The sequence below is a fragment of the Vespula vulgaris genome, chromosome 1, assembly GCF_905475345.1.
Source record: "Vespula vulgaris chromosome 1, iyVesVulg1.1, whole genome shotgun sequence".
NCBI lineage: Eukaryota > Metazoa > Arthropoda > Insecta > Hymenoptera > Vespidae > Vespula > Vespula vulgaris.
Window position 1 is genome coordinate 14,836,681 of NC_066586.1, and position 17,929 is coordinate 14,854,609.

General features: G+C 33.4%; 3 protein-coding genes across 6 annotated transcripts; 1 reads left to right on the forward strand and 2 right to left on the reverse strand.

The window, feature by feature from the left end:
• The first annotated feature begins 182 nt into the window (after window positions 1–182).
• Window positions 183–15,531, forward strand: LOC127072854 (uncharacterized). Its single transcript, XM_051013669.1, has 5 exons — window positions 183–324; window positions 14,029–14,232; window positions 14,767–14,920; window positions 15,032–15,149; window positions 15,237–15,531. Exons 1-4 carry the CDS (start codon window positions 281–283, stop codon window positions 15,119–15,121), a joined length of 492 nt encoding a protein of 163 aa, XP_050869626.1. The 5' UTR covers window positions 183–280; the 3' UTR covers window positions 15,122–15,149; window positions 15,237–15,531.
• On the reverse strand, window positions 958–6,450 carry LOC127072814 (TWiK family of potassium channels protein 7). Its single transcript, XM_051013556.1, has 9 exons — window positions 6,119–6,450; window positions 5,464–5,638; window positions 5,190–5,346; window positions 5,040–5,124; window positions 4,794–4,969; window positions 4,501–4,685; window positions 3,958–4,424; window positions 3,215–3,526; window positions 958–1,645 (listed from the first exon to the last, which is right to left on the reverse strand). Exons 1-7 carry the CDS (start codon window positions 6,431–6,433, stop codon window positions 4,318–4,320), a joined length of 1,200 nt encoding a protein of 399 aa, XP_050869513.1. The 5' UTR covers window positions 6,434–6,450; the 3' UTR covers window positions 958–1,645; window positions 3,215–3,526; window positions 3,958–4,317.
• LOC127072723 (uncharacterized) lies at window positions 8,102–17,484 on the reverse strand. Of its 4 annotated transcripts, none has more exons than XM_051013386.1 (11): window positions 16,525–17,483; window positions 16,160–16,279; window positions 15,868–15,994; window positions 11,342–11,468; window positions 11,016–11,117; window positions 10,810–10,938; window positions 10,260–10,396; window positions 10,026–10,175; window positions 9,525–9,761; window positions 9,011–9,289; window positions 8,103–8,576 (listed from the first exon to the last, which is right to left on the reverse strand). In XM_051013386.1, the coding sequence occupies exons 1-11, from the start codon at window positions 16,720–16,722 to the stop codon at window positions 8,257–8,259; spliced, it is 1,926 nt and encodes a 641-aa protein (XP_050869343.1). In that variant the 5' UTR covers window positions 16,723–17,483; the 3' UTR covers window positions 8,103–8,256. The 4 variants fall into 4 exon arrangements, with proteins under 4 accessions (XP_050869352.1, XP_050869343.1, XP_050869334.1 ...); XM_051013377.1 differs by having other exon boundaries at window positions 8,104–8,576; window positions 9,510–9,761; window positions 11,025–11,117; window positions 16,525–17,192; XM_051013368.1 differs by having other exon boundaries at window positions 8,105–8,576; window positions 9,510–9,761; window positions 16,525–17,185.
• Window positions 17,485–17,929: the final 445 nt, after the last annotated feature.

Below are 17,929 nucleotides of genomic sequence, written 5' to 3' on the forward strand. Positions count from 1 at the left end.
CCTTAATATTAGGTATTATATATAGACATATATATATACATACATACATACATACATATATATATATATATATACACCTAATTAACAAACTGAATATTAACAATTTTTAAACTATTAATCTCTCTTTCTACCTGATACAAATAAATATCTAACAAAATTATATTTGTCTGAAGGGGTTAAACTACGAGGCAGACGCTAAATATCGATCGAAGATTATAGACCGAGTGGAAATGTGTGCGTTGAAGGTGGTGTCAGGAGTCAAAGCAGTGGCAAGTGGCAAATGCAAGATTGTGTTATGGACGTGTCTATGTGGATATCAACGACGTAAGTGATTTTTGAATAATAAGAAACTATTCGAAGAAGAAATTAATCGTATGCTTTTGAAGGACTTCTATTTAATCGTACAATTGAAGAATTTTTCTAAAAGAAAATTTTCAAAATTATCTGTCAGGATAAAAAAAATCGTTTTCGTAGATTACAAAATTGGAATTAGGATTTTCAATACTTACGAACGTATATTCTAGGATAAAATTGCTAGAGAAGTATATATATCTATATATATATATGTATATATATAATATATACACACACACATACACATATATAACGTAAAGCTTGGTAACTTCCTTCGCACCTTATCAGAGATCGTTTTCCCTTCTCTATCGTATCGGTTTTCGACTTCCTACGGCCGTGTCGTCGAGCATATCGGCTCACCGAAGTGGAAGAAACTTTTTCCTCTTGCTCGTAGCGAGCATGAAACTTTATGAAACGTGTCCTATCTTCCGTGGAGGGATTCACGTGACATCCTTGGCTTCTCGACGGCTATTTCGTCTTTATCGACGTTTTCTGGGCGATGCATTTGAAAATAATAGTCACCCTCCGTTCCATTTTCTTCTCGACGTATTAATTTACGAACAGTTTCTTTACTTTTTGCTCGGGAATTTGATTGTAGAAAAGAGAGAAAGAGAGAGAGAGAGAGAGAGAGAGAGAGAGAGAGAGAGAGAGAGAGAGAGAGAGAAATAGCTAGATAGATAGAAAAAATTAATGAGATATATCGGTTCTTAGCTGTCCGTTAATTAAACATTCCTTTTGTCTATGTTGTAATATATCACTGTCACACACGCGTGATGAAAAATCTTCTGGTTAGGCATACACGAGGTAGTACATGTAAGTTCATTGAAAATGTCATTCGATGACATATATTTTGTGTATTTCTGTATCTATGTATATAAGTTAGGCAATTTTCTCTACGTTGTAATAATAACGATTCGTTAGTCGATATAGATAAATCATTATGTGTATATATATGTGTGTATATATATATATATGTATATATAGGCAATTTATTTTGTTTTTCTGTTAGACAGCAAACTCAAGGCCCATCTTCGAATGTTGTTCACTTTCTTCCGACTATGTCGACAATGGTCGCCGTCGAAACATTAAATCTTAAAGGAATTCCTTCGCAGCACACATCCAGAGTCACTCATTAGATCCGTTAAAGTTGCCGTTTAAGAATATTCAAATGATCGGCACGAGTGCAATGTCTTCCTCGTTAATTCCCATTATCGAATCCTCGATACCAAACGGGAATTTTTCTCTCGGGAGTTTACGGAGATCGTCGTTTTAAGACGAGGCGTCTTATTTCCTACGTAGGAAGATTTATTTAACGTTCCGGAATCTAATAATACAACGCGCGACGAACCAAACGACAAAAGATGAGGGAACATCGCACGATGTATCAAACACGTTGAGAACACCAGAAATTATGTCCGTTGTTAATAAGCGAACCGAACGATTAGGCTCGACGTATATTCCACGTATACTGAACTTTGACTATAGTAATTCCTTTTATGAATATCTGATAGCCCGTCAAACGATACGACCTTTCTTATTTATCTTCGAGATCGTTGGAAAAGATGTGAGTTCCATAAAAGAAAAGTCGTCAGAAACGAAATGAAAGTAAACTCAACTCAATTGAAGTCAATTCAACTCAAGTCAAGTCAAGTCAAGTCAAGTCGAGTCGAGTCAAGTCAAGTCGAGTCGAGTCGAGTCGAGTCGAGTCAAGTCGACGAGGAGTATCGAACACTTCCTCGAGTCTTCCACGATTACCTAGGTAACAACACTGAACTCGCTTCGGGTAGTCCGCAATCGAATTTTTCTTTCTCCCGTGTGATTCGGCTAGGTCGTTGAAAGGATTTCGATATGGTTATCGAATAACGTTGAAATGAACGTGAACCACTGAGAATACGTGAATATTCGTACACCTGTGTAACGATGATCACGCGTACAGAAAGAATCTTCGGAGAGATCGTCGTGAGATCTCCTCTCGATGGTAAAGCATCACAGAGACAAGACGAGTAAAAGCAGATACGTGACACGGTTCGAGATGTGATCGGGAGAGAATAAGAGAGCGAGTGAGAGAATGTCTGTAAGAGAGAGAGAGAGAGAACGAGAGAGAGAGAGAGAGAAAGAGAGAGAGAAAGAGAGAGAGAGAGAGATCGTACGAATCAACGGAGCTCGACTACGAAGAGCGTCGCCGGCACGGACGCACCCCATCGACGCTGCAGGGCGCAAGATCCGCGTTTTGTTGAGGCGCATGTGCGCCAGCCCGTGAGTAGAGCCGCATAAAGGAGCGGCGCACCTCCATTTTCCTCTTCCTCCCTCTCTCCCTCTATCTCTCTCTCTTTCTTTTTCTTTCTTTCTCCGTTTCTCTCTCTCTCTCTCTCTCTCTCTCTCTCTTTCTCTCTCTCGTTCTCGTTCTCTCTTCTTCACCTCTTGCCACCCACCCTGTTTCTACCCCTAAATCACCCTCTCTCCTTCTCTCACCGACGATCACTGAGAAAAGCTCAGGCTCTACGTCGATGCCCGAATCTTCTTCGTGTCGATCGTTCAAACGGCGATCCTACAACACTTCGCTTAAACTCCAGGTGTCCCATCCTCGCCACCCCACCGGGACGATAATAAAGAATCGACTTTCCACGAGTGTGTTACGCTTTTCTTACTTTAATACACCCTGTATTCTCCGATAACAGCTTTTCCTTGAAAGAACCTTTTTCCCTCGACATAGTACTTACACATATACATGAACTTAACATTTCTGCTGGTACTACTACTATCACTACCTACTACTACTACTACTACTGTTAGTAATACTACTACCACTATTACTACTACTACTACTACTACTACTACTACTACTACTACCATTACTTACGGTTACTATTACTACTACTATTACAACTACTATCACAGTCACTATCACACCCTTCTTCTCTTCTCTCCTTTCTTCTTCTTTCCCAAGGGTTTTCGTCTTCTCTACTACTATCGACGTCGTTTAGTTATTCGACCATTTAGATTCTGTCAAGATTAATTTCCTGTCAAAGATGAAATCCTCTAGTATTTCACTCGAATATTACATTTTACCATTGCTTTTCGAAAGTTAAACAGAAATTGATTGCCCAATCGTCTATTAATTTCCTCCGTAAGCGACGGCAACCACTTGTTGTCAGTCATCCCCCAGGGAAAGCTAATAATGAGAGATAAACAATTCGTTCTTTGGTGAAGTTACATATTTCGAATTTCTCGTTGTTGACAATGATTAGTTTTCACTTTAATTGTTAAATCGCGAATTGAAAGTGTTGATTAATAAGGAACGATTGTTGGTTTAACATTGGATTCACATTTGACGTCGGATTGACGTCAACGTTATTGTGGTATAGTAAGTAAAGCATTTAGAAAGTTGATTATCTTGTCTTTGCTTTTTTTTTTCTTATTATTTTTTTTTCTTTCTTTTCTTTTTTTGTTTTACTGTTGTTCTTGGCAAGTAACTTCGAATGTGTTTAAGTAAAAGTTTAAGTAAAAAGTGACGTTAGAGAGAATATTCTCGTCTTATCGTTTCATACAGGATGCATTAGTATTCTATTAGCTAGTCGTAAATAGTATCTATCGAGTACGTACCATAAATTAGAAGAATGCTTTCCTCTCCTCTCTCACGAGCGAGAGAAGCTTCAAAGTTCTTCCTGTACACGTAATCTTGCTCGTATTTTCTTTTTTTTTTTTTTCTACGATTGACGTAGGAGTGTCTTCGAATATCACGAATTGTAATACGAATTGTAATTCAATCTCGTGGATCCTAAGATGCGTGTTTTTATATATATATATATTCCTTGAAATTGATAAGATCAGTCCAAACGAATGAGAAGTGAGTAGCTTTTTTCATTTCTTTTTTTTTCATTTCTTTTGAATCCTTTTAGTTTTCCTTTTAGGTTGATTAAACTCAAATATACTTATCGAACGTTTTTAATCATCTTAATATCATCACCTATCGCATCTGAAGATGTACTTGATCATACGTGCCAAACTATGAACTTTAGCAATTACTTCCTCTTGCATCAGATTGAAACACATAGCGATGAGTGCCATACCTAATGCATCGTAATGAAGTAAAGATATGCAGTAGGATTTTCTTTAAATAATATTGAAATATAATTCGACGCTCACCAAGCATGAGATACATGAAACAAAAGATGAAAGATAATTCGAGTCCTTGTCCCGAGTAAATTCTATCACCTGGTACTATATCACCAAATCCAATTGTTGACAATGAAACGAAACAAAAATAAGACCCATCTAACATGTTCCAGTCTTCCCATTTTGAAAATAGCAAAGCACCTGCTATAACGTACCTAACGATATAGAAAAATATATTTTATTTTATATATATATATATATATATATATATATATGTGTGTGTTAACATTATATTTTGGCTCCTATTTAATGTCACGACTTACCCCACCATAATACTAAGACAAAGTGTTAATGGTACAGTTACTTGTTGTGGATCGTAATCGCAACTACTGTTACCATCGTTGACCTTATTGTTCATACTTGCTTTTCCATTGATATTATTCATTTCTATTACGTTGATGTCTTCATAAACATTAGAAGTCTTTGTCTCTCCTACGTGCTGTTTCATTACAAATCGAATCGATTAATTAATTCGATCCTTAAAATAATATTTTAATACGTATACTAACCTGCCATTGATTTCTTTGCACTTTCGTTTCTGTACGTAATTTTAATACTTCCAAATTAATCGGATCACGTGGTTTTTTATGACATCTATAAAATGTATCAACGAGATTAAAATGGATTGACAAGAAATCTTTATTGTTCGTATATCTTACTTGCAAAGGCAACATCGTGCGTAGATCCACTTGAAACTTCTCGCAAAAATATCTCCTATCTGGCTTAAATAAAGTAGGAATAATGGCATACCGATTATGGCATATATTATCGTACATAATTTACCCCATTTCGTCTTAGGACAAATATTCCCATAGCCTTGAAAGAACGAGAAAAAGGCGAGTGAAAATCCTTTCAATGCCTCATCAATTTGTTTAATTACAAATAAGAAAATAAATAAGAAGGAGATAGAACAAAATAAATGATTGTTCTTACCGATGGTCGTAATGACAGTAAGAGAGTAAAGAAATGCACCCGCAAAAGTCCACTTTTTGTGTTCTTCGGTAACAACCTCATAACCGTCTCTTATATTTTTAACCATTTTTTGTTGATACCTCTCTAATATATTCCTAACTTCTTTTTTCCATAATCTCTCGGAGAATATGTTCTCCTACATGTAAAATAAATCTAATTAGATTCACTGTACTTCACAACCCTATGTCTTCGTTCTTTCGTCATATACACTGTATAAGGTGTATCGTAATAGAGTAAACTTTGAAGATTTATTTTGATTAAACTATATGGAATACAAGAATGAATTGTTATTCTTGTTGTTGTTGTTATGATAATAATCAGCATATTTTATTCTCCTATTTAGTTGTTGCACATTCTGCGATATACACAGGTGCGCGACATATAAATTTTGTCTTTTACAAAACTGCAAATGCAGAAGTTGAAGAGAGTAAGGTCTGAAGATATAGGTGACCAAGCAATGTGTAATCATCGCGGTCGATTTATGCTTCTAGACATTCGTGAAAACTTGAAATGTTACAAATCTGATGATTGTATTCCATATGGTATAGTCAAAACAAATTGTTGGATCAGTTTATCCTATTATGGTACAGCCAGGGATGTAAGGTTTTGGTGTAACCTTTGAAGTCAAGTCCCAAAGCTTAGCAGCCGTGATGTTTCTTTGCTTGACGACGTCACCGGATATGTCCAAGCTGTCTTTGGCCTCGATATAAGTGAACAGGAAAGCACCGACTATAGTATAACCTACGACGAGGCATACTACTCCAACGTTACTGAAGAGGAAGGCTATCAGTGTCCTGGTCCAGTCACATATCTTTTCGCTCCAAGGCTTCCGTCGTCGCCGTTTCCTTCTTTCACATTGATAACGATAACTTCCACGTTGCCACTGTCCATTCGTTGATGACGGTCTATGCAACGATTTGTTCGTTTCCATGATCCTTTATCGAAATTGTGACCTCAGTGATTTAATTTTTCTTTCTTTCTTTCTCTCTCTCTCTCTCTCTGTTTTTTTTTTTTTTTCTTAACTAACCGTGATATCTTCGAACGTGATTCTTTTGTGTTATTGGAATATATCGTAATTATTATCGATATAGTTTTCTCGATGATTTAATTTTATCTTTTCTTTTTTCTTTTTCTTATGTTTTTGTCTTAGCTAGCTTCGATTTCATCGATCATTTATCTCGAATTTGATTTTTACCTGGTTTGGAAATAGTAACGAAGGAGACTAATTAAATGGATTTAAACGAGCTTGTTTTTACTGATAGTAAAATTAGTATTGGAAAGATGCCATTGGTTGACATTTCCATATGATAAATTACCTATATGTCTTCCATTTTTTCTCAGTTTTTTTTCTCTTTTTCTTTCTTTCTTTTTTATAGGGGTTTTTTTTTTAATTGTACTTATCCTTGAAAAATATCATTTATCCTGACGTTATATATGTAACCGTTTTATATAGATCTTCCTTATCAAGGATTCCATACGAATAGTCCATGCTATCATTTACGTTCACTGATCCGCACGACCGGCAAATTGCAATGTCGGATTTAATAGAAAATGTCCGTATCGTCGTTCTCCCTTTTCTGCTTTTCTGAATTATATCTCAGTGGTCGTTTGCTATCGACTTTGTTGTTGTTATGATTTGCCGAGAATTCAAAAAGCGTGTATTCTCAGAGAAGCAAGTTGCCTGGCAGCTTGACGTTGACGATCTATTATCGTGAAATTATTTAGATCTGGCTAATGGAATATACGTAAAAAGAAATGATAAGAGATAAAATTTTTAAAAGAATAACGAAGAAAGAAAAAGTAAAAATAATCCAAGTTATCGTTTAACGATTTATCCTAACGTTTTTATAATTTTCAATAAATCCAGTTAAATCGTTGTAATCCTATCGTGTGATTATACAAGTCAGATGTTTTCGTTTCTTTTCATTTATCAAATATTATTATCGTTATTATTATTATTATCATCATTATTTTTCTTTTTTTTTTCTTTTTTCAATAGATGAAAAATCGATAATTCAAATTAGTCGAGTATACATCGCGTTCATGTTTCAACACTTCAATCCTCATCGTTAGAAAATCATGATTCAATAACGACTATAATTATGATAATGATGATAATGATAATAATGATGATAATGATAATAATATTAATAATAATAACAATGATAATATCGTGACGTACAATTAAAAAAAAAATATCACGCACGTGATATCGCTAAAACGATATGATATATAGGATCGTATACGTATATACGACTTGTCACGATCTCTTACGTTTCTCTCGTTGAAATTTATATATCCTTCGATACGTTAACGTTTATAATCGTCGAATAAAAGCAATTATAATAAACGTTTCGACACGATACTCGCGTGCACTGCTTTCGAGAGGTGCCACCCGACGTACTAATGAAAATAGCATGGCGCTAAAAATAATCGACTTCCAGCTTGGATTCAGCGGCCTCTAGTCGTTAGAGTACGTATTGACTTAGCGCACACCCGTTAGCTTTTAGTTCAAATATAAAAAATAATATCAAGGGGAAATTGGATTATCGACATTTGTATCGTTTAAAGATAATGTTTCTTTTTACTCATTTATTTATTTATTTATTCTCTTATTTTACTTTTTATTATTTTTATTATTTTTGTTCCATTAAAAAAAGACAATAGAAAGAACGACGGGAGAGTAGAGAGGAGAGAGAGAGAGAGAGAGAGAGAGAGAGAGAGAGAGAGAGAGAGAGAGGAAAGATAAAAAAATTAGCATCGACGTTCATCGAGATAAGAAGTTTTTGTTTGGTTGTTATCACATCGTTGTTCAAATTCATCCTCATCGACATCGTCCTCGTATTCTGCATCGTACCTGTAATCATCCTCACCGTCATCGTCATCGTCGTCCTCGTCGTCACTCTCTTTCAGTATACCCAAACTTTTCGCAACGCTTTTAACGTTATTGATCACTTCTTCTTGAACCAAATTGAAACTCATCGCCAATAAAGCGATTCCGAATAAAAGATACAACGAGCACAGAGCTATTCCTTTGTGAGCGTCTAATTTATTCGGCACAAAATCACCGAACCCTAAAATGATATAATTATTTCAATCGAAGGGTTCGCACACTCTGTTTTATCATTTCTTTCTTTTTACTTTTGTCTTTGTTTTTAATTGAATCGCTCGCATATGTCAAAAATCGATTAACTCGATAAGAAAACGATAAGAAAAAAGAAAATTGATAATGTTTATATATCCATATTGCAGATTATTTATGAATTATTTATTTATTAAGTGATCATAAAAATTTCGATCGATTAGAGATTTTTTAAAACTGATTATCAGACAAATTTTTTTTTCATGTAAAATATTCAGCATCGATCTCACGATGGTTTGAAGATAGAATATAAAAAGAAAGAAAAGAAAAACAGGAAAGAGTAATTCTAAAAGCGAATCTTTTAACGCTTTTATCTGTGAAACGGTACAATTAAATCCATTAAACACGATTATCTCAATTACAGACCTATAGTAGTGAGAGTAATGAAGCAGAAATAAGCGCTGTCGAGAAAAGTCCACTTTTCCCATTTGCTAAATAGACAAGCACCGCCCAATATGTAACTAACAACGAGAAAAACGCAAAGCCAAATAGGCACTGGTTTTATCGGTTGTCTTTCTTGCTCGTCGGTTGTGGTGTAAAACTCGTAATCAACGTCTATGTCATCGGAACAAGCACGTCGGTGCATCGCAAATCCCATTGGCGACATAATTCTCGGTAACGATGTTTCTCGTCTGTGAAAACGTGCTGGAACAAGAAAAAAAAAACAAAACCAAAATAGAAAAGAAAAAAAAATAGAAAAAAGAGAAGCAACGATTTACGATCATCGATTGAAAAAAAAAAGAAAGAAAGAAAAAAAAAAGAAAAAATACTTGGATCATTCTTCTTTTCTTTTATTTTCGCGTGGGTCTCTTTTTCTCTCTTTCATTCGTGATAACATACAATATGATTCTATCGACTTTTTTACCAGTGGAATAATTACTTGGCGACCGTCTGATCCTTTCCGAATAATATCTTCTGTTTTGTTCGATTCCTGATAAATGGCCTGATGATAATTGATACGGAGTTGACAATGTTGCTCTCTGTGAAGGTGGAATAGTAGTTTCCACCGAATGAAATCTTCGTGGTAATGATCTAGTTATCAATCTAGGCTGTCTTTCGATGTCATCCAATTTATCTTCTACTTGTGCACGATTACCAAACTTGCTGACGTGTTCGGCTGTAGATATATATATATATATATATATATATATATATATATATCGTATATATATATATGCATATATATGTATGTATATATGTGAGTATATATATGTGCGTGCCATGTGTGTCTGTCACGTGTGTGCACTCACGCGCGAGTATATATGTGTGTCACAAATATGCGTATATATCTATATATGTTTATATATGTGTGCGCACGTATATATCGATAAATAATGTATAATGATGAGTATAAAGTATTAAATTCAATGGAAATCTTTACGTTTATTTCGTGACGTAGATTGCCATAAAAACAAATCATCGTCGACATCATCCAAAGCATATTTATTACATAGAACAGGCGAATGATCAGTTTCTACAGTTCCACTTGTTAATCTTCGATCGAGAGACTGAGTACCTAATCTAGGATTACCTGTTTCGGGAAATGATTCGATATAGTGAGAAATATTCAATCAATGGTTTTTTTCTTCTTCTTTTCCTATTACATAAATCCTACCTTTTGTTAATTTTAGAGAGGATAAAGGTATATCCGTATTTCTGAAAGAGGTCGTTGGCCTTAATGCCGTAGGAGAAGATAACTGATAAGAATAGATTCTCCTTTGGTCCATTCCATTCAAACGTCGAGAATTATCCCTGATTTTACGGAGAGAAAAGAACAAATTTATGTATGTGTGCGTGTGTGTCTATGTGTATTGAAAATTTATATTTAGAAAATAAAACGACTATATATATACAGGATGTCTTATTTCAAACGATTATGGCTAAATATTTCTCGATTCTATCGGTTTTTATAAACAAATGTTAAAAATAAAAGTGATTTAAGCTGTTAAAAAAAAATGTAATATATCTATTACAGTTATTTCATAGAGGGTGCTAGATACAGAAGAGATACAGAAGTCATAATCTTTTTAAATAGAAATCGATATTCTGAACGTACCATGTTATCTAAACGAATTTTTGTTGGGAACATCTGTTTATAAAATCAATGGGATCGGAAATATTTGTTGTCATACAGTTTAAAATGATACACCTTGTATATCGAATACCTGCAATCCGTATCCGAGTAAGAGGTTCGTGTCAAACCTTCGGGAATTCCTAATGTTCCATCAGCCGATCTCTGACTCAATCTAATCGAACGTCGGAAAGATGCAGCTCTGTTGTTGACATCATATCGCCTAAAGAATTTGTGATTTTCCCATTTTCAATAGCTCGAACATTAGATTAACGTAATTTTAATGAAATGACTAATCACCCTGCTTGCCTTGCCGAGTAGGATCTTACTAAACTGGGACGTGATCGTCTCTTCTTTGGTGGCTTCGTACATACGTAGCAACATACTTTCCAATACAAGAATCTAATAAAAATTTAGAATAAAGATAAGCAAGACGATAAGAATAAGAGAAATTCCTTCAGAAATTCCTTTTTTTTAATTCTAAATATCCACGTAAAGCATAAGGAAAAAATAAAAGATTAGAAGAAAAAAGAAAAAATTTTGTTGAATCATATCTACATTCGCATAAATTCTCATAGAATCAAAACTAATTATAGAAGGAATGATTAATTCTGATTAATTCTTACCTAAAGCTCGATGCCATTACGTCACCGATGTTAGACAAACAGAGAAGCATCAAAGGTATTCCAACGACAGCGTAGAATATCGTGACGACTTTTCCATTTTTAGTTTTGGGTGCTATATGTCCATATCCTGAAATCAAATTAAAATTTATTATATTATATAACATCCCGACGATCTATGTACAACTTACATATATATATATATATATTAAAAATTATAAATTGTATATATATAGTGGAAGTAAAAATTATGTGTGCGCGTGTGTCCATGCAAAGTTAATGTTAATATTTAAATGATCATTCGACAAGGTCAGATTCAATGACTAAACGATGATTTAGCGTTCGAGCATAAAACTTTCTTCACGGTCCAACTGGTCCATCTTGAATTTAGGTTAAGGTCATCAAGTTCCAGAATTCTAATAGGCTGATTAGTTTCATTTACGTATTATTTTACAGATTTCAGTAATTAGCTTATGTTCAAATATATATATATATATATAAGTAAATGTGTAAATGGATTTTGTCTCACTTGAAATACTTCTCACATGAAAAAGATTTGAAAAGGAAAGAAGAAAAAAAAGTTAAATAAAAGTTTTACCATATATATTATTTCGCAGATTTCAGGAATTAGCTTATATTTGAATATATGCATATAAGTAAATGCGTAAATGGATTTTGTCTTGCTTGAAATATTTCTCACGTAAAAAGATTTGAAAAGGAAAGAAAAAAAATTCAATGGAAAGAAAAAAGAAAAAGGGATAAAATGAGTTTTACTTTTGTGTGTGTGTGTGTATAAGAAAAAAGAAAAATAACGAAAAAAAAAAAAAAACATTCAAAAAAGAAGATAAAAAAATAAAAAAGAAAAGAAAACTTCGAACAAAAGTCATTGTAAAAAGCATCCAATATTTTTTTCTAATGTCTCTCACGTTGAGCTCTTATCTAATTAAAAGAAAAAAAAATGACGGTGATGATAGTAATAATAATGAAAAAAATAGAATAATTTAATTTAATCGATTTTGCGAATTATAATTAAAATCGATCGAGGAAGACAGCATCAGGCTGTTTCTGTATCCGGCGGATGCAAAATGACGTAACGATCGAAAACAAAAAGGGCAGGATGAGCAGAACGTTCGATTTAGCATGAAACTCGGTCATGCGTTCCTTTGTCGTATTGACTTTATTTTTCATGTAATGAGGTTACCACCGGTCTCGTAACGCCATAGAAATACACAAGAAATCATAGGACGATGGTCGTAACTCAAAACGCAATGTCAAAATAAATCGACGTTCGATGATTATAAATTATATATACATTAATTTATATATATGTATATGTGTGTGTGTGTATGTGTAATATTATACGATTTTCTTAATCGTTCTTAATGAAATGATTATCTTCCTTTTATTTACAAGTTTCTTCTATCTGAATCTCGTTGTTAGTACGATATGTTAGAACGATTAGAGTTAGATAAAGTCGATTAATTAATTAATTAATTTTCAATTTCGTTATAAAGATTTGATTACTTACTATTCATTTTATTAGTAAGAAGAACTTTGAAACGATTTCATAAAGCCAAGTACTTTATAATAGTCCTTGCGAATTTAATTACATTTGAAATTCTTACTCTTCTAAAATATATATAGGAGTGGGCGAGAGGTAGAGAAGGTCAGTATTTTTAAAGATTTTTAATTGAAGTATTTTATATGAATGGTCATTATTTATTGCATAATAAAATATCAGTATGTAATATAAGTGACCAGTATTACACCGATTAATATAGAAAATTAATTTCAATTAAAATATTTATAAACGTAATAATTTGTTAATATTTTAAACAGACGATCGGTGTTAATAATAAATTCAGATGCAACACAAAAGCAATCCTGCCATTGAAATATTTATTTGTATTTATAAATATAATTTGATTACGTACTGATGTTTTATTATAAATACTGACCAAAGTATTCATATATATCGACCATTTATTTTGCAAAATACATATTTATTAACGATCGATAAAAATACTGAACAAATAAATAAAAATAGGATAAATTTTAATAATCGTGATCTCTTAAAATCAACCGATGAATCATCATCATCACATCCAAAGCGATAACGACAACGACGACAACTGTCTAACAAAATCATTTTAAAGATCTTTTTGAAGAAAACGAAAAGTGGTAGTTGGTTGGGAGAACCTGTATGTTGATCATTATTATCTCAAAGGACCTCGACTTGAACCACATGGTACGTTCACCTTCCCACGTTGCATATATAAAGAGACGATTCACTTTCACTCTCATTTAGTTGCCTTCCAAAGGTTTTTGCGTTAAGAAAGTATTATCGTACTTCTTAATAACAGGTTATTTCAATAGTGTCGCAAGATCTCAATATCTTTTCAGAAGAAATTAAGTAACAATATGAGATTTTATATTTTTATATCTTGTGTCGTTGTCAGCGTTGTTTCCGAAAATGGTAAATGGATATGGGAGAATAACAATGGACAAAGTAGAACTACCAATATTGGAAATCCAAGGTGTGTCCAATATGAACAATGTCTAAAATGAACTATACCATTTTTGTCCGTGTTTTTATTTTGATTTTTTTCTTTTTCTTTTTTTTTCTATTCGAAACGCGAATGAAAGGAACGGATTATATTTTCAACGATTGTTACTATTGTGTACGATAGATATCAAATACACGAGAATACCGACGATTTCGAGAACTTCGATACGGGTGGCCCATTCGTGGGATTCAGGCCAGAGAACATAGGATCCAGACCACAGCAGCATTCAGGCTCCTATGGTCATGGAAATAGGCCGTTCGTGACGACTTATCCGAATAACAACGGAGTCTTGGTAGGACCTGATGGACCGACAGGAATTATTGGAAGGTATATATATATATATATATATATATATATATATATATATATGTATGTATATGTATGTATGTATGTATGTATATGTATATGTTATCAGTTTTCATATCCAAAATCTAATGCCTGATCTTACATTATACTTTAAACAATATTATAATTTACAAATGCTTCTCTACAAGATTAATAATTTCAGCTTATACTCATTTATTTGATCACCATAAAAATGTTAATGTAACGTCGTTGTTTAACACGTCGAATGCTATTGATATTGTTCAATTTAAAACGTTTCGACAAACTTTGTTTTTCTTTCATTTTATTTGAAAGATTGAAAGTATAATGTTCTTTTTTTTTCTAATAAATGAATTCTATTTAATAATTTTGATGATTAATGTAAAAAAAAACAGAAGAAAGAAAATTCGATACATCTTACCCACAAAAAGTAATGAAAGATATTAGATGTTATACATCGCGATATCTGTAAAATTGGTTTGGCCACTCAACGTGTTAATTAACGCCGAGCTAGTTATGAAATTTCGATAATGACAGGCCACATCCACCGAGCGGATCGATCATCGATTACGACGATAATTTAGATTCTGGACATGTACCCTTCCAATATCCAAAAGGAACACGTTATCGCGAATACGATACCTGCAAATGTAGATACAGTTTTAACTGTCCATCGGTTGGATTAAAATTCGTAAGTTTTTATATTAAAAAAAAAAAATAAATAAAAGAAACATGTGAACGCGAATTTTGAATTTATATTATATAAAATATATATATGTATATTTTTTTTCTTGCTTTTTAGGGTGCTTGTGCAGATGGCAAACGATATTGTTGTTTCAACAGTAAAAGATATCCAACGTTAGTATCAGGTGATCCACGTGACAGACATTGATCGTTTAACCACGTATGTACGTACGCATGTAAGTAAAAGATGAAAAGAAACATTTTGATTTACGAGTTTGATCATAAAGTAACTTTCAGATAAAATTTATTTCTGTACGTTTCAGTATTCTCGAATTAGTCACGACGAAAAAATAGATGCAACGTTCTACTATCATGGATTAGTTGACATTAAGTTGATGATGGATGTGAAAAGATTTATCGTGTTTCTTACTCGTAAATATCTATTTATAAAGATGGAAAAAAGATATATATGTATATATATATCTCATTTTTTCTTTCTAGTCTTTGTAAATAAACATTCATGAGCAAAAAATACAATGTAAATTAATATAGATCCTACATAGTCGCTACATAGAATGTCAATGAGAATTCTCGTGAATAAATTCTAATCGCATCGAATTTCTCCTATTACATATATATTACTAAGTTGCCAAATCGTCTTTCAACATGACCTTCGACAACGTTTGAAGCTTAGAATAAATGAACTTGATAGATTCAGAAATGTAATCGTGAGTCAAACTTTCAATTAATTCGATTAGAACGTTATGTACACAGAATAAGAATGTGTGTGTATGTGTGTACGAGTTTGACGATCTTTTCGATTACAAGGAGAAACTTCAAAGACTATCGTTGATTAATTCGATTGGAGTATTGGTGAAATGCTATGTATGTATATAATATGTAAATATGTATGTACGAATGCATGTACGTGTTAGACGATCTCTTTCAACTCACCAATTGTCGTGATGACGATAATCGAATAGAAAAGGGCACCGGCGAAGGTCCATTGAATAGTATTCTCTTCTTCGCTTCCATCCCAACCTTCTTTTCTGAGTAATGTGAACAAATTGCTTTCGAAACCCTGAGAAAGGAAAAAAGAAAAAAAATACACGTACATATGTGCATGTACGCGTGATAAACTAGTTAGAAAAGTAGAACGTAAATTATATTAATATTTTTTTTTTTTAATTTATCTTTGCAGACAAAAAATTAAAAAAAGAAATTTTCTTTTTCTCTCTTTCTCTACCTGTAACTCTCGTAAAGCGTCCAACGTCCAATTTTCTCGTACCAAAACCTCAACTTCCTTCGTTAATTTCCATAGCTTTTCCGTTATGTTTCCTCTTAGATACTTCACGTTTTTCTTTATCTATACGCGAAATGCGTTAAAAATGATAAAACACACATGTATATATAAATATATCAGGGTTTTAAAGATGAAATCAAATTTGTTTCGTGCGTCGAGAATACTTTATAGAAACTTTATTTTCTGCAAAACTTTAGAAGATATTTGGGAGTGAACTGAATATATATATATATATATATATATATATATATATATATAGACGCACGAACATACGTATATAACTTGACCTACATACAATATATACCTACCTGTTTCTCGTGATCTGCCTCAAGGGATTCAAAGGCATATGCACCTATGACACAATATGCCACAACCAAGGAGACCAACGTTACGTGAGAGAATACGCATCTGCTAAACTTCCAAAGAAGACGTAAGAATTTTATGCATCTCGAAGGTTTCTCGAGATCGGCAAATGGATCATATATCTCCAATCTTGCATGTGACATTTTACTTATCTCAAAACGACAGGATATTATCAGCGAACGCTTTCAATTCATGACGTATCAATTTATGAAAGACCAGGAAATAAATATCTATCGTTGCTTTTTTTCCCTTAAACTTTGTACGTGATCACTTTTTCGTTCTACTTATTTTAACGCCTATTGAATATATATTTCTTCATCGCGATGCCATGGACCACGTGTTACAACATCTTTCAATCCAAACGTTCTCTCGTAGACGCGGAGATTTATTTTTGAAACTCTTTGTATATTATACGGATCCTTCGATAGACGGAGGAGGATATTATAAATGATTCAATGAAAATACATGCATACATACATACATACATATATACATACATACATATATGCATACATACGTTACGTAGGAGAACTTTTGGAAATGATATCACGGAGAAGATAATAGTCAATCTTTCCTTATTTTTTTTTACATACGCAATGTCACTTACTCGGACATATATATATATATATATATCTCCGTGTGCCTTCATTCACAATTAAATAATAAACGAAAAACTCATTCGATTAGAAAAACGAATTTGATTCGGATATTACTCGAGTAAGATCGTCGATAATATTTTATTGTATATATTTTTGAAAGAAAGGAAAATAAAAGAAAGCAAAAAAAGAGAAAAATTTCGTCACACACTTTTTGCATATGTATATAAACCGTCCGAACGTCGACGTCGTCGTCCACAAGTCTCAGTATCTCTCTCTCTCTCTCTCTCTCTCTCTCTCTCTCTCTCTCTCTCTCTCTTCCTCTCTCTCTTTCTCTCTCTCTCTCTCTCTCTCTCTCTCTCTCTCTCTCTCTCTCTCTCTCTCTCTCTCTTCCTCTCTCTCTTTCTCTCTGTCTCTCTCTCTCTCTCTCTCTCTCTCTCTTCTCGTTAACACGAGAGACACACTGGGAATAATCCTCGGCACGAAACTAAGACAGTGGAGACCGTAACATAACCGAGTTTCATCTCCCGAACGGTTGTTCCAAATTTATCCTACCACCGCCATATCGTCGGATTTTCGTCTGTAAACGAAAGAGCCAAAGCGGATCCACCTACAAAAGCGGTAACGAATGTAGTTAGTTCCTATAGTATACGAAAGTAGATATACATCGGTTAGAAACAAAAGCATTTGTCAGCCGTAAATACCACGTTTCAAACACAATTAATAGTACTTTAGTTCTTTAATATATGTTTTA